The sequence below is a fragment of the Podarcis filfolensis genome, assembly GCF_964270895.1.
Source record: "Podarcis filfolensis genome assembly, chromosome: 7".
Lineage (NCBI taxonomy): Eukaryota > Metazoa > Chordata > Lepidosauria > Squamata > Lacertidae > Podarcis > Podarcis filfolensis.
This window is the reverse complement of record NC_139603.1, coordinates 41,923,704-41,950,863: the sequence shown is the minus strand read 5'-3', so window position 1 is coordinate 41,950,863 and position 27,160 is coordinate 41,923,704. Positions and strand designations below refer to the sequence as shown.

General features: G+C 40.9%; 2 protein-coding genes across 8 annotated transcripts in view; one reads left to right on the top strand and one right to left on the bottom strand.

Moving 5' to 3' along the window:
• The window catches only part of LOC310767380 (uncharacterized protein), a gene marked incomplete at its 3' end in the record, with an annotated part of 52,864 nt that extends 48,551 nt beyond the window's left edge, over positions 1-4,313 (bottom strand). Inside the window, exons 1-2 of the mRNA XM_083624250.1 lie at positions 4,171-4,313; positions 2,942-3,019 (exon numbers count right to left, since the gene is read on the bottom strand). Coding sequence (XP_083480376.1) covers positions 2,942-2,973 — 32 coding nt within the window. The 5' untranslated portion in view covers positions 2,974-3,019; positions 4,171-4,313. The remainder of the gene's footprint in view (positions 1-2,941; positions 3,020-4,170) is intronic.
• The window catches only part of LDLRAD4 (low density lipoprotein receptor class A domain containing 4), a 279,454-nt gene that overhangs the window by 79,409 nt on the left and 172,885 nt on the right, over positions 1-27,160 (top strand). For 5 of the 7 annotated variants that reach the window (XM_083622667.1, XM_083622665.1, XM_083622662.1 and 2 more), the window contains exon 3: positions 24,269-24,751. The exons of 1 other annotated variant lie outside the window; for it this stretch is intronic. In XM_083622667.1, coding sequence (XP_083478793.1) covers positions 24,712-24,751 — 40 coding nt within the window. In that variant the 5' untranslated portion in view covers positions 24,269-24,711. Of the gene's footprint in view, positions 1-3,331; positions 3,397-24,268; positions 24,752-27,160 lie in introns of all 7 variants that reach the window. One more of the 7 variants, XM_083622666.1, reaches the window with a different exon arrangement.

The window sequence follows — 27,160 nt, the reverse complement described above, 5'->3', positions numbered from 1 at the left end:
ACTGTGAAAGTGCTCATCATGCCTGGATGGGCCCTGCTGATAAACTACTGCCTGGAGATCTTTCCAAGTGCTAATGTGTCAAAGTGCCTCCGAGCACAGGGTGAACATTATTAGTGCTTTCTAAAGGTCGTGTCTGCTGAAGTTAGCTTGTACACTCTGTGGGGGAGAATGATATTCTCGCTTTTAAAGAGATTTTTTTTGTTTTGTTTTGCAGGGGGCGGGATATTGGAAAAGTCAGGGACTAATAGGAAAAATCAATATAGTTGAAAAAGTGTCTCTTACTTGTACATAATTGCAGAAAAGCAAACATTACAGTTTAGAGTTGGCTGACTGTGAGCATGTTTTTCAAGAGTTAGCACTGTTACTTAATTAGTAGGTTTGATGCGCCGGAGCTTTAAAAGAGCTTTAAGACTTTGAAAAGCTTAATGACCCCTAAAAGCCATTTGTACCCTTCCTCCTCCCGCTTTTTCATCATCCTTTGCCATCCTTACTATCATGTAATTGGAGAGAATAATTGAATAATTTTTAAATGTTGTTTGGATTAGATTCAGCTCTACTGAAACATAAAGATATATTGAGATGCACTATGATTCAGGTTAAAGAAACTAGTTAGAACTGTTTCAATCCTTTGTTAGGTATAACCTTTAAATTGAAAAATATTCCTTCAATAGCAGTCAAAATTACTGAATAAATATTTGTCATGAGATGCTAATAGTTGCTCACTTTGAGAGGATGGGCATGTTTAAATATTGTAAAATAAAGTATGGCATATTTCACTTTTTATCTGCTGGTGCATTTGCATCAGGATACTACTGGTCTGTCTGGTTGTTTGCAGGGTTCCAAAGTGCATGAAGCTGTTGAGTCATCTCATTGCGTGCTTGTGGAAACATTCATTTTGACCTTAGTCTTGCAACGGAGTTGATATATTCTATAGGTGGCACTGTGGTCTAAACCACTGAGCCTCTTGGGCTTGCCGATCAGAAGGTCGGCGGTTCGAATCCCTGTGATGGAGTGAGCTCCCGTTGCTCTGTCCCAGCTCCTGCCAGCCTAGCAGTTTGAAAGCATGCCAGTGCTTCAGGTACCACTGCGGCAGGAAGGTAAATGGCGTTTCCATGCACTCTGGCTTCTGTCACAGTGTCCCATTGCTCCAGAAGCGGTTTAGTCATGTTGGCCACATGACCCGGAAAACTATCTGTGGACAAACGTCAGCTCCCTCAGCCTGAAAGTGAGATGAGCTCCGCAACCCCATGGTTGCCTTTGACTGGACTTAACTGTTCAGGGGTCCTTTATCTTTTTTACCTTACCTTATTCTATAGGCAGATTTAAAAGACCAGACTAGACTTACTAGTGTAGGTTTTAGCAGGAGTGAATGAACCAGATGGGGAACATGGAACAGTTTTTGTTTAGTATGGTGATTTAAATATGTTTTCTAGATAAAATAGAAATAAATGTATGCTATGTTCAGAATTGCTTGGCTATCCTCACAACAACCGTGTGATGTAGTTTAGGCTGAGAGACAGGCCCTGGTCACCCAGTGAAATTCATTATGGAGTGAGAATTTGAACTGTGGTTTCTCTTACCCTAGTCTGACACCCTAACCATTACACCACACTGGCGTTCTAAAATCATGGATGCTGCTGCTCTTTATTTATTGAAAATATATCCACACCAAAGGATATAAGAGCCTGAGGTTTAAGAAAGATTTACATGGAGGAAATTCTTGTCCTATTTGTCTTTCATTTTCTTTTTTATTCACAAGCGAAGCTGTGTGACATTACAATTACCTTTTTTAAAAAAAGAAACAGAATGCTTTTATGAAGCTTGGTCTTCATCATAATTATCTAATTGCTTCTTTAAATGGATGCCTCTGGTCAAAAGGTGTATTCAACCACTATTAATGGACATATTTAATTGCTGTTCACCCTCCCTTCAATGACAGTCATAATCCCTTTTATTGTTTTCGATTTAGCAAGTTGACCCTGTTTTAATGTGCACTATTATGAAATTAGGCTTTCAGACACATCATTTGATTACACTTCATAGTATGTGTTTGCCATCTTCATAGATTATGGCTTATATCAGAGAGAAATAGCTGTTGTTTTCTCCATATATGCTATATGTTAGTGGCAGTTGAATTTTTACTTTTTTGTGGATGCAATTTCTACTTGAAGTCTTGATTGTTACTGTTTGTCATTGCTGCTGCTTTTTCTGATAAATGCTCAAGATGATTGTTCACACTATTTCAAAAACAACAACACATTACAATAAGAATTTAGAACAATGCTATTCCATAGCATACAAAAGGAAGAGCTCAGATGAGTGCTTTAAGTACCGTATTTTTTGCTCTATAAGACTCACTTTTTCCCTCCTAAAAAGTAAGGGGGAATGTGTGTGCGTCTTATGGCGCGAATGCAGGCTGCACAGCTATCCCAGAAGCCAGAACAGCAAGAGGGATTGCTGCTTTCACCGCACAGCGATCCCTCTTGCTGTTCTGGCTTCTGAGATTCAGAATATTTTTTTCTTGTTTTCCTCCTCCAAAAACTATGTGCGTCTTGCGGTCTGGTGCGTCTTATAGAGCGAAAAATACAGTAGTCTGTTCATGAGACTGTTTAAAAGTGTGATGAAAATAAACAAGTTTTAAGAAGCATGTTCCTTAGACATACAGCGCAGATCCCAGGAATGATTTGAAGGAACATAATGCTACTATCCTGCTGAACATAAGCAGTCTGTTTAAGCATCTAGATTGGATACCTCCTAAAAGCTCATGCATAAACTCTCTTCAGCCTCTCTCACGGAATAAATATAGGATAGATGTGTTGATAAATAATATAAATACCTTGCCAGTGTTACTTTTTCAGCTTGTTCAGTTTGTTTTTACAGCCCAATCCTAAATGTAGTTAGCTGAAAGTAAATTCCACTGAATTCAATGATACTTAATTACCTAATAAGTCTGCCTTCTGATAAAGTCGTCATTTCTTCCTTTTTTCACTGAATATTTCTCTTGTGCTTGAGTCAATTCCTAGAAGAAGTAAGAAAAGCAAAGTCCAGTTTTGAGTTGTGGTAGCTTTCCCTCTATGCCTAACAAGCTTTTCTCTCTAAATATTATGATTTTAGTAGTAAAGGAAATACAGTAACTATTGTGACAGTGTTCTGCTGAAAAGAATAGAAGTCAGGTATTACATTTGGAAGACAATATGCTTTTAAATAATTGTAGCTAAAACAAACTAGAATGTTTTCCTACTGCTATATATTTCTTTCTTTATTTCACTATTATGTTTAACTTCATGAGAATCCTAAGACTGAAATTGCATTGATCAAATGTTCATTTCAGGAAAGCAGCTATGGAACAATGAATTGATTGCCACTTAACAGTTGTGGTTACAGCAAATTTAGAAGGTCAGTGCCCAGAATAGTGGTGGTGGTGATGATAGTTGGTTTAATTTAACGTAATGGACACTTACCTATATTTGTTGAAAAATGGAGCATATAACGTGTGTTGAAACTGGATTATTTAGTCTAAATAAGGGGGTTTGGCCTGGATGTTATGGAGTGTTGTTGCTGTTACAGTCAGTAGTTGCCTGAACATGTGAAGATGGAAACTGGACCAGAATTGTGGATTCACCAGAACAATTCACTTAAAAGCTTATTTATGGTCATGTAAGCTCTGCCCACAGAGTTCCTTGATCCCTGGGCTGCTCTTCAATTCTTTATATTGTTAAGAGTTTGACGGAGAGGAAGTAGGCTATATGTAAGATCCTGCAACTGTTAAAATACAGTGGTATTACCTCGAGTTACAATACCTCGAGTTACAAACGCCTCAGGTTACAAATGCCTCAGGTTACAAACTCTGCTAACCTGGAAGAGTTACCTCGAGTTGAGAACTTTGCCCCAGGATGAGAATGGAAATGGTGTGCCTGCGGTGCAGCGGCAGCAAGAGGCCCCATTAGCGAAAGCATGCCTCTAGTTAAGAACAGTTTCAGGTTAAGAACGGACCTCCGGAATGAATTAAGTTTGTAACTAGAGGTACCACTGTATAGGCCAGGCTAGCTTCCTATGTTGAGGTGATCACTTAGGTGATGCGCCATTAAGACAACAAAGGAAAGGGGGTTCTCCCTCAACTCAGAGATATTTAGAAGGACAAAGCGTGAGTTTAGAGTTGAAAGTACTCACTGATGTTGTCAGCATTGTGAAGTTTTCATGTTTCCTCATGCCTTCTGTTTATGGAATGTGCCGAATCAAAATTATCTGAAAGCGGCCAGACATGCTCCCAGATTACTTTCTTGGAACTGTGTCCAAGGATGACTTGTTATAGAAATTCTTGGCCATCGAAAGAAAACTAAAGTACACTTTCTGCCTCTGTTTTGTAAGTTTTGGCAGAGTTTAGGAGAGTATAAAGGTTTTTTTTATCATTTGTTCGTTTACTTGGTAAAGATGAGAGTTCATTGCCATTTCATGGAGGGTATTGATTTGCTTCTAGAGACTTTGAAGGTTTGCTTTTCTGCTTTGGAGAATGTTCCTGAAGTTGTGGATGTTGTGCTTTTTTATATATATATAAAATTACACATACTGTTTTTTTGCTGTTGTTTTTTAAGCATGGAAATTTTAGTGCATATTAAAAGCATTCCCTTATTTGTATTTTGTTTAAACTGAAATTAGCAGCATTTAAACTTACAATCCTCCTGATAAACATGGCATTAATTATGAAAAAAGATTTTACATGCTCATCATTATTACATTTTAATGCAAATGATGGAGCCATGCCTCCAAACTGATAAGAAACACTGTTCCCCAAATTTTGCATGTTAAATACTTCATTCATTTTATGTTTTGTTGTTGGATCCATGCAGGCAGTTTTTAAAAGTCCATAGAAAATGCATGTAGATCCCCCCACCTTCATTAAAGAGGCCTCCACAGTCACTTACAGACTCACTGTTAAGACTGTGTTCATGGAAGACAATCTTACTCAGCTATGAGTGATCGCCAAAGAAGAAGACCAGGACAGCCACAGGTGGGGAAAAACCTAGTTCTTTTACAAGCAGTGAGCACGAAAGTGCCAGAGGCAGAAGGTGTAGTCAAAACTAAGCTGATGGTCAGGAAGGAAGGCAAGGCATAACAATTTAGCAACGAGTCGTTCAGACTAATGACTTGGCTTGGCAACAAAGGTTTTACAGGAACTGATGTGTGCCAACTGGCTTAGGGAGTTAACTGACGATATGAAGCTAGGAGAGATGGGAGGAGTCCTTTCAGGCTGGAACGGTAGTCCCTGTTCTACGTGGCACATGTGGTAAGTTGCTGGAGACTAGCTGTTGAAGACTGCGGTTTGAGACCCACCCCTGTGTCATGGACAACATTTGTTTATTTACGTATAATTTATATGCCATCCTTTGCACAACTCACAGGGCATTTTAGAATGTAAATAAGTGCACAAGAATACATAATATTTGTAACCCACCCCCTTCATTAGAAATGCCGAACAATAAATTGCCGAATGACAATAACTAACAGGCCTCAGGGACTTGAAAAGCTTTGGGCTAAGGTTCCTGTTTTAGTTATTTCCTTTTGAATCATGTATGCCTATAAGATCTGGGAGCCATGTGAGAATTGGCTTCCCCTATTATACCTACAAATAGCAACCAGACTTTCAGTTAGGTACCTGTTAGCTTGTGAAGAATAAAAGCAAAGAGGAGCAGTGTTCGACTGCCACACACACAGCTTCAGAAGGAACTTCTACAAAAATCTGCAATAAAACTGGCTTCTCCCAGTGGTTACTCAGAAGAAAGTTGCTAGAGCAAGTTGGAGGTGGGGTTTAGTGCAAACCCTCCCAGTAACTGGCTTCATTTCTGTATTTCCATGTCTAAATCCTACTGTTTCCTGGAATTGTTAGTTTGGTGAAACAGACTTGTGAATATTTTGGCATGTGTTGAGATAGTGACTCATCACAACCCAATTTTCAAATGCCTGACAAAATTATATTTGGTGACAGAGCATGGTGCTTATCCAGTGTGCCAAAATCTCCTGAAAAGTCCATGTGTAGTGACTTGATCACACACAAATCAGTTGCGTGAATTCTTCACAAGTTGTTTTACAATCATTAGTTCGGAAGCAGGGCCTCAGAGATTAGCGCATTTGCCCTGATCTCTAGCCAAACGTTCATTGCCTTCTCTCTCAGCCTAATAGAACTGCCTGCATTGGTGCAGATAGCTGATATGGATCAGCAACCGAAAGCTCCTGAGTCAAACCTGAAGAAGTATCACCAGTCTAGGAGTGCACGAGATTTAGAAAAAGGGACAGCAGCAGGAACACAGATTTAACTAACAAGCCACTGCAGGAACCGAGAAATGAAAAAGGGCCTTTGACCCTTACTTCTTTTTTCAACATGACCCTCCAGACAAATGAGTTGCTGACCAGGGTTCTGAGACTTGCCGATTCCAAGCCTTAAGTTGTTGGGATTGTCCTAAGCAGGTCAATAGCTATGCTATGGAGTGAGTGTAATGTCAGCATTACAGAGACATTGGCACCAGCATACAGAATCCAGGGTGTGAATCTCTGGGACTTGTTGAGAAATGTTTTTGGCTGTGTGAATGGCAGGGCTTTAACTGTGGTTGATTTGACTGGCCTGCTTCTTATGCTTATTTTTAAACCATCATTTGTCTACTGTTGCTAGTAAACAGATGAGGAAATAGTACAGTACACTTTGTTTTATATGGAGGTCAAGGTACCATGTTTCTTGTTTGCCATTTCCCTTGCTGTTGAAGCTTGACTTCCACTGTGTTTTTGTCATTATTTTATTTATCTTTTCATAAAAGAAACATAGGGGTTTTTGTGTGTTTTTTTACATAACTTGTTCTCTACCTTAAGTGCATGTATTCCACACACCCACACCCGGAGCAAATCACTGTGATTGCCTCAGGTTTTCACATATCGGTACCATTTTTAATTTATTTTTTGCCTGATAGTGAATTGTAGTTGAAGTGCAAAGCCTGTGGGGGAGGTCATTTCAGCTGGAAAGGAAATAGATAATACTTTGAATTTACAGAAGGAACACATTGTTTTTCATTTAAAAATGATGGAGCCTGATTGCGTTTATGAACCCTTCCAGCTCTTGAGACTCTGTGTTCTAATCATGAGTTGCCAATGTTGATGGTAGTTCTGTTTCAAGCTTTTTACTGTGCTTCCATTAATGGGATAGTGTCTGCTCCTTCTGCTCTTCTGGCTTTGCACATTACGGTAAGTGTTTGTCATCATTCTCTGTCTTCTGTGTTCAGTGCCAAGTAAAGTGTTTTTTTGTCTCTCCAAGTTGGTGGCCCTGGTGGAACTGAATTGTCCACCTGGGAGAGAAAAATAAAACTAGCAATCTCCAGAGGCTTCTTTGATTTGCATGATGATATCAACTGAGGCTTGTTGGTGTATGTCTCCTACCTTTCTGCATGATTAGTCAACATGACTCCAAGATATATATTAGCCTTTCTCCATTACACTGACAGAGATTAAAAGCACTGTATCCCACCTCCTTGCAGCAAGTCTCTTGTGCCTTTTAACAGGGATGCTAAGTCATTGTTAATTATCAAACCCGCTTTCATATCATTATTTGTTAAAACCATATATGTTTTGTTACTCATTTATGAAATATTCGTTTTGTTACTTAAATTTATTTTATTGTGTCCTCACAGTATGGGATAGTGGCAGGGACACTGACTTCCACAGGTCTTCAAAATGTGGTTTGAATGCCATATACATTCAAATAGAAATGCCATCTTGAGGGAAGATGGAGTGAAAATTAGAAATGGCTGGTTATTTCATACCAAGAGTGGAGCAGAGAGGCCCTAATTGGTACAGATTCTGGGGAAATGTTCAGCTTCTTTCTCTCCTAGGTGAAGGTATCTTGATGCAAAGGACCACTTGGGCTCCTGTTAACCTATGCATTTATTATTATTTTTTTTAAAAAGTCTGGAAAACTGAGCCTTGTGACTTATCACAAACTACTTTTGAAACTCCTCTCGGCTTCAAAATACAGTTTGCCATGTGGCATGGTGATGGCGGGGGTGGCTGCTATTAGAGAAAAACAAGTCTAAAGTCCCCCTGGGCTCACAGAACTAGCGTCATAGCTTTTTGGATCCTGTTTCTTTTGCGGTTGTTTTTTAGTTTAGCTCCAGGATGGCAGATCTGCACTTTTTGTAGATTTTCAGATACTTATCTAGCAGCATGAATAAGGGATAGAGACAGAATGATGCATAGTCATCACTGTGCAGCTGCACCATGTTAGGACAAATGCTTATTTAAATATTTTCTGCTTGTGTTGAAAACTGTTTTATGGGTTTCTGTCTAAAATTAGTTTGACATAAAAAATATAGATATTTTATTTTAGACTAACTGTAGGGGATGGAGGGTAGGCAGAGAACTAATTTGGGGTAAATTTGGTCCTCATCCTTAACTTCAAATAGTTTCTGGTACATATATGTTATCTTTTTCTGTAAGACCTACGGATGTTCATCAGTAGTGATGACAAGAGTTGTCAGTCTTGCTTAGCAATGTTTAGGGAGCAAGTTCTCTTTGTTATCTAGATCTGATTAACCTTCTGGACCAGCATGTCTACTTACTGTAGCCCAAACATGTATGGTGTTGTTTTGCAGAGCTCGCTCTGACTTTTAATCTGATCTTCTCCTTGTTCAGCTGCCGCTAAATTAAAATACACCTCCATGTTTATGCAATATGTGTTGCTCTACAGCAAAAGGTTTGTCTTCTAGTTTTTAAAGAAGGGTTTTCTTCACCTATCTCAGTGGTGTATGTGAGAAAGTCCTTTGTGAAATAGTTTGTTCATTATTCTAAACTCATTGGAGAAATGCACAGCCCCCCCCCACACATTCTCACTCATGCAGAAATGCAACTAGGATTGATGAAGCAATTCCAAGAGGGCTTCAGCATAGCTGGTGTGATACATCTATCTGAAGGCTCAACCAAAGTGGACTTGGCACTGGTCTGCAATAAATTTGGGTGTAGACAAATCATATCTGAAAGACTTAGTATGACAATTTTTCTAGATAAAGGTTCTACTATTAACTCTCTCTGATGGACAAGGGACAGGAAATAATAGATGTAGGATACTAAATTACAGTTTGAAAGCAACAAATGGTGAAAACCTATGACTGGAACTTTTAATTTATTTATTATTATTTTTTGCATTTCTCAACTTGGAAAGTTTTATAAAATAATTCTCTGTGCATGTCTATTAAGAATCTAGCAAGCATATCTTATCTTCCTGTGTCATCATCACGTCTCTCTTACATAACCCCATGATAAGTTACAGTATAGAATTTATATCTTTGAAGATGGCAAGATTCTGTTCGGAAACATTTTTTAAAAAATGAGTGTGTTCCCATCCAGATCCATCATAGGTTCTGTCCAAGCAGCTAGAAACTATAGTACATAAAATTGTGCCTTCTCAAGTAAAGAAATGTGTTTTTTACCAACTTAAGCAGGAACTCACCGGAACTCAGTTCCGACACCTCTCAGTTGGGTGCCGTTGCTGTTATAAGAGAACAAGGAAGGCAGTCATGCTGAGTTCCAGAACCTCTTTTTCTAGAAAAGCACTGTCCATAAGTATTTACAAATTATTATTTTGGTTGAGGTGAAGAGGGAAGGAAGGAGATCTTCAGATGCTCAAAAGATAATTCAAACAGTTCTTCTTCAAAGGCACTCTTAGCAACCATTTTCAGTCCTGGTCTCTTCCCAGTTAATGTTATATTCAGTGACATTTTAGCTTGTGTACCTGAAGTAATCTTTCCTCTCTCCCCCCCCCCTGCATTTGGCACCTTTCTGCATTTTCTTTCTGGGCTAAAGAGAGTCAGCCCTCATGCACCATGGGAAACAGAGCCTTTTAGATTATATTTTTGATAAAATAATAAATTTCTCTTAGTCAAAAGAGAAATGCTAAAGGACCTTATAGTTTGTCTTGTGCAGTATTTTGATAGTATCCTTGTGTTTGCCCAGGGGGTGGAGATATTTAAGAGGTATGTACAGTTTGAAATATTTTCTTTCAGAGAATAGACCTCAGTATTTTACACCCAAATGAGAAATAAAATGCTTGTCATTTGTGTACTTAGTAACAGAAAGTAGATATGGCCCCCTCCTCTGCCTACTATGTTGGGGGAAAGAAAAGTGAATATAGTTCCCATTATTGCAGTTATGTTACAAGATTATTAGCTAAATAGAAATTGCTGTTTTACTTCAACAACAATCAGACAGGCTAAAATAAGTGCATCATCAGTCAGTGAATCAGGGAGCAAGATTTGTAAAATGGCACAAGGCAAAAGCCACCCAGAGATTTACGGTATAAGGCAGTATAGAAATTTCATAAATGATGATGATGATAATGCTAATGAAAATGATAAAGGAAGGGCACCAAGCAGGAGAGAGAAACTTGAGAATATGCTCAGTGGTGTCGTGTGCTAAGGCAAAATCCTGGGCCTGACCTGAAAGCTTTTATTTCTAGCAAAGAGTTATATTTAAGTAGTGCCATGGAGTTCCATTGATGAAGCAGCACTTCTGTTTATTCTCCTCCCCTGTTTTCCTCACTAAATCATCTCCAGAGGGTCCTCCAACCCCCCAGATCTGATGTACGAGGCCTGTAAGGGGAGGGGAAAGAGGAGAAAGCTGCAGGGGAGAGAATGGGAGTTATTAATACTCAATCCCGGAAGGTCAGCAGGAGCAGGAGCAGGATACTGGTGTGGGGAAACAAGGACTGGTGAGTAACAGCAAGATTGGTTGGTTGCTAGAGGTAACACTGGCAGCCTGAAAGCTGCTAAAATGGTTGCTGACCAAGGTTCAAGTCAGCAGAAACCCTAGGGATATAGCTACAGTGGTACCTCGGGTTACATACACTTCAGGTTACATACGCTTCAGGTTACAGACTCCGCTAACCCAGAAATAGTACCTCAGGTTAAGAACTTTGCTTCAGGATGAGAACAGAAATTGTGCTCTGGCGGCGCGGCAGCAGCAGGAGGCCCCATTAGCTAAAGTGGTGCTTCCGGTTCAGAACAGTTTCAGGTTAAGAACGGACCTCTGGAACGAATTAAATACTTAACGCAAGGTACCACTGTATGTGAAATAAGCAATAATAAAGCATCCAATTATATAGTTTTACATGCTTGTCCCATAGAACTCAATGGAACGCAGGCCCGAAGCGAGTGCATATTAAAAGAATAACATGGCATGCAGGAAGGTGGCAATAAAGTCTCATGCTCTGAATATATGTGGTTACCAAGCTAAAATAATAACTGATTATAAATGTTCAGAAATCTGGCACATTGCCTTCTTTTTCTGTGTTGAAAAAAAATTGTGTATTTATGAGCAGCAGTTTGGGATTTAGCAGCTAGCCAGGGAACATAAGCAGAACTAAAAAGCCGAGGAGTTTCCCCTCAAGGCACTTCTCAAAACCAGCGACAGTGAGAGGTCACATGCAGAAAAGGATTTGAAATAGTCACATAAAAGCAAAGGATTTTAAAGTCAGTTATTCAAACTGGAATTTTCAATAGAACTCATCTTCCAGCCACTCTTGATTCAGGTAGGGGGCAATTCATTTTTAATTACAATAATGTATGCCTCTGCATATTTGGATATACATGGATAAGTGCAAAAGAGAACCTTTCATTGATGTATATCGGATATAATTTGAGGTTTTATGACCCAAGGAACTTGTGAAATTCCATGAAATAATGCTACGATGTTGGTTTTTGCTTTCTTTGATAAAGATACGGGACTTAAGGTGCGGCGTGATAGCTTCCATTATATGCCTAGTGCTCTAGCTGCTACAAATGCTTTGTTTCCCTTCCTCTTGACTGGAATCAACAAATTAATAAGCAAAACGCGATTGCTGCATTTGCTTAATGGCAGCTTCCCCATGAAAAGGTAAAAGAGCATATCAAGGAATGTACTTGAAACAGAAGTGAAGAGGAGATGGTGTTGGTCCTCTGTGCTACTATTCTAAATGTGCAGCAAAGAGAAGAGCCTAGCAAAGGTTTCAAGTAAACACTGCTATTCCACGCCCTAACACATCCCCCAAAGTCTTGAGAGACATGCCTTTATATTTTCAGTTATCTTGGTGTAATTCAAATAACTAATTGATAAATATGTCCTTCCACCGTTGCAAAACTGGGATTAACACAATTACAATCCAAGTGTAAATTCTTCAGCAGTATTAAACTTGCAAATGACAGGTCTAAAATTATAAATATACTACCTCTCTGGTTGTGCAGCAGCCAACCAAAAACATTATAATCCATGATGAATATTAACCAGTACTGTTTGATGTAGGTATATGAAATATCAATGCAAACAGGCATGGAAAATATTGGTTTTATCTTTCATTCAGAAATGGAAGATTTCTTATAAAAAAATCACATAACATTAAAAAATCATTAAAAAAAAGAAATGGAAGTTTTCTTCGCAGTTTCTTCTAACTAGAGATTACTTAGTGTTCTGAAAAATAAAACTGGAAAGAGATTTAACACTTTCATTCATATCTCTCACTACTTCTTAGATCCAGCTCTGAGTTTCAGCTCAGTGGAACTGAGGACTTTCATGGCAAGGAGCAGCAAGTTACACCCATTGACCAGAGGCTGTTAAATGAACTTTCCTCTAGAATCATTGATTTCCCCTTTTGACTTTTCAGAAGGAGTGTTAGGTCTTTTGCTTAGCTAGTTGGCTAGATTTGTTTGTGCTAGGTGGCAGCATTTTCCTATTTCCCTTTGGTTGTTAAATTTATTTTATTTATTCACATACCACCTTGAACCCTGGAAAGTGAGCTAATAAACCATTTTAATAAATAATTATTTCATTTTTCTGATGACTGTTTTTTATTTTATTTTTATTTATTGAATTTATATACCACCCTATACCTGGAGGCCTCAGGGTGGTTCACATAAAAATATCACAGTATATAAAATAAAAATAAAAGCAATAACCCAATAATACCGCTCCCCCCAAAAGAGCCACATTTTAAAAGGGTATGGGATGTTGATCAGGTCAACCAAAGGTCTGGTTAAAAAGGAACATTTTTGCCTGGCGCCTAAAGGTGTATAATGAATAGTAAATGAATTTATTAATAGCAACTAATAAAACAGATACCTTAAAAAGTAATAAAATGGTGAAAAGCAGAGGGGAAGAGGATTGTTTTGGATCGGAATAACTGACCATTGGCAGTAGAAATCCATGTTGGCTATTCCACACTCTTCCTGTTGCTCTGTCAAAGTGGGAGTCAGGAACAGGTCAGTAATAACTCACAAAGTGTCAATAAAATTAACTCTTTATTCAAAGAAACAAAACAGGTCAAGCCTAGTGAGCACAGCAACTCTTCCTAGTAGGTGTTTCTTCAATGAGGCAGTTGTGAGGACTGAAGATCTTCTGTGGGTTCTGGGAGACCTGGGAGGGGAGCTGGTCACAGCAATAAGATCCTGCCTCATCTCTGCCTCTTAGCCCCCCTCCTCTCCAGCCTTTGCTTCTGCCTTTGATTCTGGACTGCTCTCTGCCACAGCCTCTTCCTGCTCACTAAACCCTGTTGCCCTTTAAGCTTTGAACACTTCCTCCTTCTAGTCTGCTCCTCCTTCTCCATCTGACCACTCATCATCATTCCGCCACATATCCCCTGGCTCTGAGCTTTCTTCCCCTGGGGGTTCCTTCAACAACAACAACAAAATAATTGCAATAATAGTAATAATAATAATAATAATAATAATAATAATAATAATAATAATAATAATAATTTATTTATATCCCCCATCTAGCTGGGTTCCCCCAGTCATTCTGAGCGGCTTCCAACGAAAGATTGAAAATACATTAAAACACCAGTCATTAAAAACTTCTCTAAACAGTTGCATTAAAAATGTTTCTGGAAAGGTTCTAAGGTTGCTTGGTACTACAGTACTGACTTGCTGTCAGTACCTCCTAAATAGCTTTTAATTTATTATCGGTCAAAGCCTGTTGGGCATTCTTTAGTAAAAATGATAGGGGAAAGTGTTGCGGGGGGGTCAAATTTGACCAGGGGGTCCGGCGCGCTTCCGCTGCGCAGCTTTGCTTTTGCCCCCTGGAACCTTTGACTCCAGCAGAGTAAACACAGCAAGAAGTAGAAGCTTGGACGTTCTGTCGTGTGGCAATAACTCAGGCTTGAAACACAGCAATCCTTATCTTAAAGACTTTATTGCTGTACAGTTCAACACATCGTAAATCTTCCCGGTGAGACGCAGCTCATGGCTCCTTTCTCCGTGGAGCGTAACACACAGACTGGCAAAACACACAGAGATCCACGCCCCTTCCGTGTTCTCTGCCCGCCCTCAGAATGTGAGGCGTCACCACTCAGAACTCTTAACCCTGTAAGTTCTGAGCCCCCTCAACACCCCCTCTCGAATCACGTTCTGAGGGGACCTCTGAGTGTTCAACACCTTCCCCATTGCCTTCCGCCCCTTCCTGGCATCGTTGTTAGGCACCTGTTGAACCTCACAAACCTCAGGTTCGCACTGTGCGAAACCAACCCACGCATTTGAGACCTGAAACCTCTCAGGTGGAATCCCCTTTGTTGCCCTTGAAGACCGTCTGGGCACAAACTGGGGTTCCTCTCCTGACCCACTGGGGCCAGCTTGGGCGTCTTCCTCATCAGAAGACTCCCCCTCTGACTTGACACGTCTGTGAGCTTTCTCCATTATGCGCACAGGAGATGAGGGCTCACTCTTGGACACTCCCTTAACAACCTGTGGAGACGCCTCCCCCTGGTCCTGATCCTGATCATCGACCAGATCACCATTACCTGGCTCTCCCTCCTGCTCAGATTCGGATTCAGACAGACAATCTGAGACAGCGTCATGGCTGACTTTGCGCCTTGACTTATTTCCCTGCTGCTCTTTGAACTCAGCATGCTTGCTGACCAGAAGCTTGGTCTGATCACCTTCTGGGTATGCGAACCTCCACCCTTTGGTCGCGGGTTCATACCCACAGAAGATCATTTCCTGGTACTTTGGACCATCTTCTTGCTGCAACCACTTTGGTACAGGCACCATGGCCCTGCAACCAAAAGTGCGAAAGAAATGCACAAGCGGCTTCTGCCGATGAAGCAGGAAATACGGGGTGTCACCTACCACTGCATTGTAGCACCTGTTCATCGAGAAATTGGCCGTTTTTACCGCCTCCCCCCAAAAACTGTGAGGCAACCCAGAGTCATCCAGTAGAATTTCGGATGCTCGGACCAGAGCCTTACTCCTAAGCTCTGCCACGCCACTCTTCTGAGGCGAAGTCACCTTGTGACGTATCCCCCTCTGGCGAAAGAAACCCTTTAGAGCAGACCCAGTGACCTCTGAACCACGGTCAAACTGGAAACCTTGCACCTTGGTGGAGAACCTCTGTTCCACCTCTGCAACCCAATCTTTGATCAGTTGCGCTGCTTCCTCCTTAGCTTTCAGCGTGAAAGCCCATGCGTTCCTGCTAAAATCATCTGTCAGCACCAGCAGATGCCTGGCTTTGCCCAGACTTGGCTGTGGCATACCTACAAGGTCTGCATGCACAAGCTCAAAAGGCTTTGTGGTCACCCTCTCCACTCTGGGATCATCAAATCCCTTGTTTCTGGCTTTCCTGCAAGCCTTGCAATTCAAAGGTTTCCCACACTCTTTTACCTTGCAACCTTTGGTGCACTCTGATAACATCTGGACGTCCTCGCAGGACCCATGTGACATCCTCTTGTGCCACACGCAAGCACACGACACATGAGTGTGCCCCCCTCCCTCTAGAGGTGATTCCAGAACAAAGAGGTTGTTCTGATCTTTTCCAACACTTACGAGCTGCTCTCCACCTCTGGAAATTGTACAAACATTTTTTTCAAAACTCACAGAATATCCCTCCTGTAAAAGAGAAGGTACAGTGTTTATGGAAAAGAGTATTGGTTTTTAATGTTGATGCCACCAATTGATGTTTGATCAAATCTGTCTTGCCCAACCTTAACCTCTGTGGAAGATGGATAGCAACACCTTGTTCCATTGACAACCATTAAAGCAGTACATTTGATGTACAGTAATGCACATTAAAGGAGTAGCATAACCCAGATGGTCTTACTCTAAGCAATTGCAGGGCAGGGGGGAAATGACAATAGTGTTCAGAAACAAGTCGAGTCCAGAAATCAGATTAACCAGTTTATTTAGGGAAGTGAGAAAGTTAGTGCATAGGTGCAATCTAAAGGAAAGTAAAACACTAAACCAAACTGTCATTGCAAAACTTTACCTCTGCTGTTGGTAGTAGCCCCTGGAGTTGGTTGTAGGGTGAGAGACAAAGGGCTACAGCTACCATATCTATATTGCCTTTTGCGCCCAGGTGGCTTTGAATGACAGGTTGCTAGGCCCAGCCAATTATGGAACATACTTCAAGAAAATGAACATAACACCTTTGGCAAGTTGGGAGATGGGGCTGTCAAAGCGTTCATTACTGCCAAAATTATGTAACTTTTTTGCTAGATAGCAGACTTTGGGTTGTGTATTCAGACTTGGTTGATGGAGGGGAGACATGACCTCCATGCTTGAACATGATGGAGCCTAAGAGAATTCAGATACCTTAAAGGGATATGCAAACGCAGGGCATACTTTCGTGACAACGAAAAGATAATAAGCACATTTTACACTGGTAAGTGCATGGTTTTCTTTTTTCTTTTTTAAGTGTCAAATTTAACAAAGCAGAAAAAACATAGACTTTTTTTTAAAGGACAGAAAAAGACACGCAATAGCTATACACACTGTTGGCTCATATTGTGAATACAATAGCCATTATTACCGTATTTTTCGCTCTATAACACGCACCTGACCATAACACGCACATCGTTTTTAGAGGAGGAAAACAAGGGAAAAAACATTCTGAATGAAACAGTGGATGTATCATTTTTGTGCTTCATGCTGTGGCCACAGACATGTGATCTGATGGTGAATTTGGGGTGACCCAATGCAAAAATCCTGAGAATTCCTGTGGATCCATGCTTTGTAACCACGTTTTTGCACCATTGCAGCCCCAGGCAACAGTGGGTGCGTGATTTTTCTGGTGCAGGCTGTAGCCATGGACATGCTATGTGATCTGATGGTGAATTTGGGGTGACCGAATGCAAAGATCCTGAGGATCCCTGTGGATCCATGCTTTGTAACCACATTTTTGCACCATTGCAGCCCCAGGCAACAGTGGGTGCGTGATTTTTTTGGTGCAGGCTGTAGCCATGGACATGCTATGTGATCTGATGGTGAATTTGGGGTGACCCAATGCAAAAATCCTGAGAATTCCTGTGGATCCATGCTTTGTAACCACGTTTTTGCACCATTGCAGCCCCAGGCAACAGTGGGTGCGTGATTTTTCTGGTGCAGGCTGTAGCCATGGACATGCTATGTGATCTGATGGTGAATTTGGGGTGACCGAATGCAAAGATCCTGAGGATCCCTGTGGATCCATGCTTTGTAACCACGTTTTTGCACCATTGCAGCCCCAGGCAACAGTGGGTGCGTGATTTTTCTGGTGCAGGCTGTAGCCATGGACATGCTATGTGATCTGATGGTGAATTTGGGGTGACCGAATGCAAAGATCCTGAGGATCCCTGTGGATCCATGCTTTGTAACCACGTTTTTGCACCATTGCAGCCCCAGGCAACAGTGGGTGCGTGATTTTTCTGGTGCAGGCTGTAGCCATGGACATGCTATGTGATCTGATGGTGAATTTGGGGTGACCGAATGCAAAGATCCTGAGGATCCCTGTGGATCCATGCTTTGTAACCACATTTTTGCACCATTGCAGCCCCAGGCAACAGTGGGTGCGTGGTTTTTTTGGTGCAGGCTGTAGCCATGGACATGCTATGTGATCTGATGGTGAATTTGGGGTGACCCAATGCAAAGATCCTGAGGATCCATGCTTTGTAACCACATTTTAAATGGAGAGCGAAGGAAAAACAAAGAAGGGACATGAGGTGGTGTGCAGAGAAGCAGCTGGCTAAGAATGCAGGAGAGGGATTTAACGGGAGGGAGAAAAGAAAGGCAAACGTTTCCCCCCACCCCAGCCATTTCTTTCTTTCTTTCTTTCTTTCTCTCTCTCTCTCTCTCTCTCTCTCTCTCTCTCTCTCTCCCTCCCTCCCTCCCTCCCTCCCACCCTCTCTCTCTCTCCCTCTCCCCCAGCAGCACCGGAGCACAGAGAGGAAATAGAAGGAACACAGTCTGCTTTCCTCTCTGCTTGCCTGGAGGGGAGGGGCTTTCCCTGCTCTTTGTTCCGTTTCAGCAAACACAGCAAGGAAACAGAGGAGGGTGGGCAGTAAGACCCTGAGGCAGAATGCAGGAAAGCAGTCAGATTTCCCTTCTCCGTGAAGCGCGATTTGATTTTTGCCTGATTTTTCGGCTCCAGGGACCACACATTCGCTCAATAACACGCACACACATTTCCCCTTCCTTTTTAGGAGAAAAAATCTGCGTGTTATAGAGGGAAAAATACGGTACTTTCCTCTAAAATTAAAGAATAAAGGTCAATATAAGCCATCCAGGTGTTCAAAAAGGTACCTACATGAAATTGGTGTTTAAAGATACAAATGTAGCCAGGGCAGTTAGGTCTGCAGACCACTGCAAAATGGACTGTGAGTATTTACCCTTTTCAGGCTTGAAGTATAAGTCTCTTGGCAACCATAAGGGTTGCAACACCCCTTTTGTTTTAACCCCCATGATACAGGAATATACTGTAGAACAGGGAATATACTGTAAAAGTACATGAACATCTGCAAATGTATTTAATTTATACAGATAACAACTTCAGATAAAAAATACTATATCACCGGACATGCCCACATCTTATTTCTCAACAAGGCCTTTCAAGCATTATATCTCCAGCGTCAATGTGTATTTGACACTACCTTCCTGTACAAATGTTATCGAGTCCAATATAATGTACCCCAAAGAACGTTTTTTGTAGGATAAGTTTCAAATATAAAACATTCCTTATAGATTCAAAATCAATTTTCCATTGTTTAGGTTGTATGGCGCATTCTAATTCCCTGTTCTACAACTCTTTTAAGTTGTTAAACATCAACTTTCCAAAAGTCCCATAGGCCTTTATAGGCAGTAGTTGTGGATTTAGCTTTCCGAGAAGATTGATTTATTCCCTCCAATAATTTAGGAAATGCCAAAGCACTCGATGCAGACAGTGCATAAACAGACTCCAACATGTGTTGTATTTGCAGATGTTGCCATTCTGCACTCACTGGTAAATGATATTTAAACCACAATATGGAAAACGACAACAAGTCTTCATCTGAACTTATCAGCTGATCTAACATCTAAATCCCACATTAGACCCATTTCTTCCACACACAAAAACCTGCCTCTCTTACCTTCAGATCTTGACAACCCCATAAAGTTTATTTGGCATAAGCATATGGGTCAAATTGTATATGACTATACACCACGTCTCTCTAGTTGCTAAAATTGTGTTATGGGTCCTTTCCTTTTTTTATACTTAGCCCCAAAACTAACTATTCTAGAGTGTATAAATACGGTAAATTACACATGGTGGGGTATTATTATTAATAGCAAATTGTATTCATGTGGGATAGAATCATATGTCCATAGTCTTCTTTGTGTTAGGAAAGATATTTAGTCTCCATGCTAAGATGTTATGAAACAAAGTGAATTTTGGAAAAGTTTCAGGCTAGAGTATATTTCTTGACTGTTATCTAGAAAAATTGCAGCTGACTTATTGCTTTCTTCATTAGGCTGTTAAAGCTTTCATATTGGGAGTTATTATTTTTCCTGTGACTGAAAGTTTCCTTCAGCTCTAAATATGGTGATTTTTTTGGCATTATGGAGTGTTCAGTGCATTTTTGTGGATTTTATTATACAACTAAGTCAAAATGGAAGAAGTATACCTTTGTCTGAGCCTTCAGGCTACCTAGAAACTGAATTCAGTTTACTCATGCTTGCTTCAGAGCTTACTTTTTAAAAGCATCATTATCATGGAAGGATTTTTCCCCCCTGGTGGAGCACTTTCCAGGTTAATTTCTTTGGGCAAGTGTGTTTTTGTGAAGGATATTATAGATGGATGCAGGCTTAGTTGGTTAAAGAAAATCTCAGTTGAAGTCCTTTTGTACTTAGTAGGATTTATTTCTGAATCAACATGCATCGGATTGTACAGTTGGGGAGGAAATACATACACATGTTTATAGATAGAAAGTACACATATAATTTCTGTTATATAACAAAGATTAATGCAGTAGGTGACTGCCTGTGACAATGATTGAATGCATTTTCCATTCTCTTCAGTGGAAGAGTCTTGCACATATCAGTCTTGTTTTGGAGACTGCCAATTCCAAATTGTAAAAAAAGCATTGTCTGTCTCAGTTCTGTGAGCCTTGGTGCCAGGAACACCCTGCAGCCGATTGCGTCTACAGTTCTTTCAACTCTGTTTGCTTGTCTGGATAATGTTCTACATTTGCACTTCTTTATTTAGCGCCCAGACGGAAGATGTTGACTACTGGGACAGTGTAAATAAATCAAATTAATTCTTGCAGCATGGTTTGATTTGCAGGAGCAAACCAGAACTCACTTTGCCCAGTAATGCATATGACAGTGTAGGGGCTTTCTTCCTAGGTTCATTTGGCTCCTGAGCAGCTGCTGGCCACAGCAGATGGACCTTTGCAGCACTAGCTGATCTAACCTTCCAGGAAGATGTGAATTTCTATGAGCATTTCCTCAATACATTTGCAGTCATGGTCTGCTCATTAAGCTGTTCTGTGAATGATTAAGCATTTTATAAATGAGTTCTATTTTTTTGCAAGAGCTCAACTGTGCTCAGATGGTAAAAATATCTTCTGGAGTGGCAGACTTTAGGAAAGCTACATGCTGATGTGCACTTGTTTCTATGATTTTGTTGACTTCATCAGTGCTTACAGTATTCTATCGAACTAATTTGGTGTTGAACTGACATAAAAAGCCAGCTTACTTCTCTGTGTCAGTATTCTGTGGCTAGAACCAGGAACCACATGGTGTGATAAAGCCTCAAAGCCCTCTAAAATATTGTTGCTGTGATGTCTTGACCTGAATATGCAGGTAGAAAAGAATGCCTATTTCAGTAGGTCTGTAGGTGGCCAGCCACACCTGATTTTAGGCCCAGAGAATATAATTATTATTATACCTGACAGGGTTGCCCCTGCCACTCTGGGCGGCTTCCAGCAAAATATAAAGGGACAAAACAAAACATTGAAAGCTTCTTGAAACAGGGCTGCCTTCAGGTGTCTATGAAAGGTCTTATAATTGTTCAACTCTTTGACATCTGATGGGAGGGCATTCCATAGGTGGGTGCAGTTACTGAGAAGGCCCTCTGCCTGGTTTCCTGTAACTTCATTTCTCACAATGAGGGAACCGCCAGAAGGCCCTCAGCGCTGGACCTCAGTGTCCGGGCTGAATGATGGGGATGGAGAAGCTCCTTCAGGTATACAGTGCCGAAGCCATTTAGAGCTTTAAAGGTCAACACAAACACTTAGACTTGTGTTCAGAAATGTACAGGGAGCCAAAACACGTCTTCTAGGACCAGTGTTATACAGTGGTACCTCAGGTTACAGACGCTTCAGGTTACAGATGCTTCAGGTTACAGACTCCGCTAACCCAGAAATAGTACCTTGGGTTAAGAACTTTGCTTCAGGATGAGAATAGAAATCGCACAGCGGTGGCGTGGCAGCAGCGGAAGGCCCCATTAGTTAAAGTGGTACCTCAGGTTAAGAACAGTTTCAGGTTAAGAATGGACCTCCGGAATGAATTAAGTTATTAACCTGAGGTACCACTGTATGGTCCCAGCGGCTGCTCCCAGTCACCAGTCTAGCAGCCATATTCTGGATTACTTGTTTCCGAGTCACCTTCAAAAGTAGTCCCATGTAAAGCGCATTGCAGTAATCCAAATGGCAGATAACCAGATGATGTACCATTCTAGTGAGACAGTGGGCAGGAAGGCAGGATCTCAGCTGGCGTACCAGATGGAACTGGTAAACAGCCACCCTGGATACAGAGTTGACCTGTGCCTTCATGGACGTCTGTGAGTCCAGAAGCTAGAAAGTGGGGAAATGCAGGAAGTAGGATCCTGTCTGCTATACTGACCAGGAAATAACACAAAGACAGGTTCCTCATATTTATATCACATATAGTCAGTCCAGGGGCTTCATATACTGCTTGCTAGTCAAAGAGGTGATAATACCTAGTTGACAGAGCAATGCCTGCTGTGTTTGAAGCTCCTGCTTTCTGCTTCCAGTTTCTTCACATTCTTTACTATTAGAGATATGGTTGCCCCTAAGCCTGAGATGGGGAACATCTGTTGCCCCAGATATTGTTGGGATTCCATATCTCCTCAGCCAGCACCAGATCTACCACATGTGTACACCAGGCTGGTGACGGTTCTTTGTAAACATGATAGCCCTTTCAGACTGGGGGTGAGCAAACAATGGAGTTAAAGTATAGTGCTTTGGGGAAGGTATTTGCAGTTTTCTGCATAATGCATTTAAACATGTTTCTTATTTGTTACGCACAGTCTGCACATGTTCTCTCAGAGTAGTACACCTATTGGAAGGATGTCACACTTTCCCAGGACTCATAACACAATATTTTTCTACCTGGTTAAAATAAGATGCCTCCTTCAAATAGCAAATTCACATACTGTTGTAATTGGTGTGTGGAACGTACTGATTCGCAGAAGTCCTGCCAAAGATGCTTTGGGACATTCCAGGAATCAAGAGTTGAAATCAGACTTTGGTTTTACAAATAATGAAAGGGAAATAAATAACACTCAGCCAGCAACACCCTGGAATGCCACTTAAAAAAACACAACTGAATCTGACCGGGTCATAAAAACCTTTAGACCATGAGCTCTGAAGCTGTGTCACCGTCATCAGCCTTTTAATTCAACAGCAAAAGTGGGTGGATCCAGCCCACATTCAAGGGTGCTTCTATGCCACTATGTAATACGAGACAGAACGCAATTGGTTGCTTCTGGAAAAGAGGCCTGTGCAGCTTGTCTTCCGACATAGGAAGGCCTCTTGTCCTTAAGTATTTTTCCCTTTCTGGAAATAGACTATCCATAGCTTCAGACTCAAATTGTGAGCAGAGAGAATGAGGGAGGGAGGGAGATTGCTTTATGGGAATCATGCTTTCCTCTTGAAAATGTAAACATTAGAGAATGGTTTTCTAATACAGTAATATTTTGAAGGCGGGGGGCGGGGGGCGGGGGGGGGGAATCAGTTTCCCCTGGCTAAACTGAAAACAAAGCACATATTCCAGAAAAGGCAAAGCAGACACTCATCACAGACCTACAGTAGGTGGGGGGAAAAGGAAAAGAGCGGAAGCAACACTGTTATTCTGACTAGAGTATCAGAATTAAGGTGGAGACTGGTTTGGGGCCCACCTCAGCTGGATCCCCATTGCAACCTACTTACATTCTCCAAGATAAGGAGATGACTACCATTGAGTCCTAAATGGCAAAATAACTAGCTGCTTTTAAGACTATAAAGGAAAAGGGGGTGGGGATGGAATACCTGTTTGTGCACACACAGTGGGGGCTGCACCACAGGAGAAAGGAGAAGACATGGAAATGGGAGTGACCCGTGTGCAAGGGGGAGAATGGTAGGGGTTGGTGAGCATGGCGAGCAGGGACACAGCCCCCGGTTAAAATATAACGTTTTAAAAACCAACACAAATGCAAGGTAATTTTTTTGCTGAACAATAATTACAGCAACTTGGGTTTTAAGAAAAACAAAAGTTGTTCCTAGCCTGCTATATGTGCTTTCTCTGAGGTTTTACCTCAAAAGGGCAAAAATAGGTGGTACATAGTGTCATATTTTATAAGAGAGTTTTAGAAAATGGTAATGGTGAGACCTGATTAATTTATAGAATAGGCTTGAGGGCCTTGAGTGTTTTTACTTTTCCCTTTTAACTCCAGTTTTGTTATTGTACTTCTCTCCCCCATCCTTACTAAATATGGCTTTTGAAATGTAAATCGTATCATGTTCAGAGATGCATATTGACATCTTCAGCACTGCTTCTCTTTGCATTTCAAAGAGTTGTGTGGTCACATTTTGCATTTCAGCAAAATTGCAGTATTTTCCGTCTAAGGATCTACTTTTATGTGGGCAATCACTCCCTACTAAATGGGGTGTTTGCGTGTGCACAGACGCACATGGTCTTATTCCCTGAATGTTGTGAATCTTGCTGTAAGTCATCAGGAAACATCTTTTTCCTTTTTAATTTCTCAGCTTGCCTGAGGGGGAGGTGAAGCTCAAAGAGAACACAGAAGACAAATGAAGACCACATCTGGCTGAATCCTAAGGAAAGTAAGCAAGCAAACCCAGTGATGTTTTCTGAGCAGAGGACTAGAACTAAAGTTTGAAAGAGAATTAAAAAAAACAACAATGTGTGGAATGACTGCTTTCATTTACATGGACAGAGTGGCCAAAATTCTCTGGCAGGACGGTTGAGGCATGTGATCTGCACTTGAATTTGACACACATCCTTTTTACTGAAGGGCTCAAGGGACCTGGGAACAGGTGGGAATTGGATGATGCCAAATGCCAGCTTGCGGGGAAGAAATGGACACTGACAAGCAAAGATGGAAGTGACTTGATAGCTTCAACTCTGGAAGCTGTCTCTGGAAAGGACAGGTTAAGACTGGAATCACAAACTTTTCTGGGAGAGCAGTATGCAGGAAGCTGGCTTTCAGGCCACAAATGCTTTCACAGGTAAGGATCTCCCCCTTGTAATATCAAGACAAATTATGTTTTCCTCGAAAGCAAATGTATTTGTGTTTAGATAGAACCACTGACATATGTGAAAAATGAGAAAACTTAAGAAAAGACCTGCTAATCTTTTCGTCCTGATCATTTCGCAGCATAGTGATTCAGGATTTGTCTGTCAGGTCCTTCAAAAATGGCTGTGCAGGCACAGGCAGAAGGGGGCAAGATGTACAATCATTCATGTTCTGAGACCGCTGTCCTCAGGTTCCTTAAAACTATGAATTTACATGCTGTTGGTGGAGTTTAAGTGATGGTTCTTGTGATACATTTTCTACTTGAGCATAATACTGAACTATGCATCAGATATGATGGGTGCATGCATTAATTTTTTAATTTACATGGTGTGCACGGTGCGCAGGTCCAGATTTATATCCAGCTAGAATAAATATATTCTTAGAATACTTAATCTGTGTGGGCTGCACAGAGAGAATGGGATGGAGAACTTCTACTATGGTCAGTCCTGCAGCCATTTTTCACACGAGACATGGAAGAAGGTAGGAACTTGCATCCAGAATGTCCCTTGGAGAACTTCCCAACCCCAAACTCTGGAAAACTCATGCATTTTTGTTTGTTTTTGTTTTGAAGGCTTGAAGACTACAATCCATATGTTTATACTATAGTAATCTATACTACACAAATCAATGTGACTCCTGTGGTATAAGTGGATTGTGGAATGTGTGCCTTATTGAAGAGGCACCCAAACATTGTCTGTCAAAGCTTGCAGTCTTTGCTTTATTTTGGTTGGCTAGAAAACCCTGGGAAATTATGAGCAAAAGCATGCGGTGACCCTCTGGACGCCAACAGAGGCCACTTGGAAAAACACTGCGATTATACAATGTAACTTGTAGGCTCAGACAAAAATTCTTCATATGTGGGTGAACTTGGCAGATGGGTTTCACTTCTTTAGATGCTCAGTTTTTTAAATCAGTAGGAGAAGCTGAATGTGGTTTGCTTCTCTGTTTGTTTGGTTCAGGGCTTTTTGGGAACCCTACAATAAAAGGAAATGAATACCATCCAGGGTTACATTCTTTTCTTCACAGTGGTGAAATCCTAGTAGACCCAACTATAGTCTTTCAAAAGAAACCCGAGATTCATTGCTCTAACAAATGAAGAACAAATAGAAACTGGTTTTGAAATTCATCTAGAATTCCGTTATTTTGGGGGGTTTTAATAAAAAAAAAAATCCCAACAACCGTAGCAACACAAATAAGCATTAGGTATCTAATCCGTCTTGGTAAAAGATGCCAGCATTTTAAAGATTGTCCATTAAGCATATCTTACTTGTATAGACCCTTTAAAAATATTCCCTACCTTGTGGACAATGTGACACAAGTGTGCTTCAGAGTCCCCACAAAACAATTATGTTGCATTGTCTAGGATTGCTAGCTTTTTGTTCCTGTATGCCCTTTTCGGTGCCTGCTAAAAACATTCTTCTTTAGACAAGTCTACCTGGATGTTTACAAAGTTTAGGTTATTTTAATCTGTTTTAGTATTTTAGCTTTTGCATGTTTGAAAGTATGGTTGTGAATTCTTCTTGATTTTGTTGTTTTATCTGCTTTGAGGCTATATATATATATATATATATATATATATATATATATATGTATATGTATACACACACACACACACACATACACACAATCAAGGGGTATACATATAAATTTCATGAAACAAACAGATAAATAATGGCAGCTTGATTTGCAGACACTGCAGGTGATACTAATTGTGCTCTTATGTCTGTTACTTCCTCCTGATATTTTTCAGTTAGGGTAGACTTATCTTTGAGACTTCACCCTTGTTTTGGAGATATCTATCCCTACAAAGTGTGCATGGCTGTTCGTGCCTGCCCTTGTGTGTGTTCAAAAATAGATCCCTATACTCCTGCTATTGTAAGTCTTGGAAGGGAATAAGAAAATGAAAAGCCACTTGACTGTAGATCAGGGATAACCAATGTGGTGCTGTCCATATGTTGGACTCCATTAGCCCCAGCCAGCACTGCTAGTGGCAGTGATGGGAGATATAGTCCAATAATAGCTGGAATGTGGACACCATATTGGCTGTCCCTGCTGTAGGCTACAAGGATGTGCAGTGATGGAGAAGACTATGGGCTTTGTGGCTGCCGCAAGTGCAAATGTTTTGCTATATATTGGGGCTTGCAAATGTTATCTCTTGTAGCGAAGGCAGTGCTGGGCCAGGAGACAGAATAAAGAAGTATTTCAAGATGAGATACTTTCCCCCTTTTACAGGGGTTTTAGAGCCTTCATCATTGTTTTGACTCAACTGTAATTGCGCCACCAGTGCTGAGTCTACAGTCTGTCAGGGCTTGGCACCTTGAAATGTGAATTCTAGAAGTTT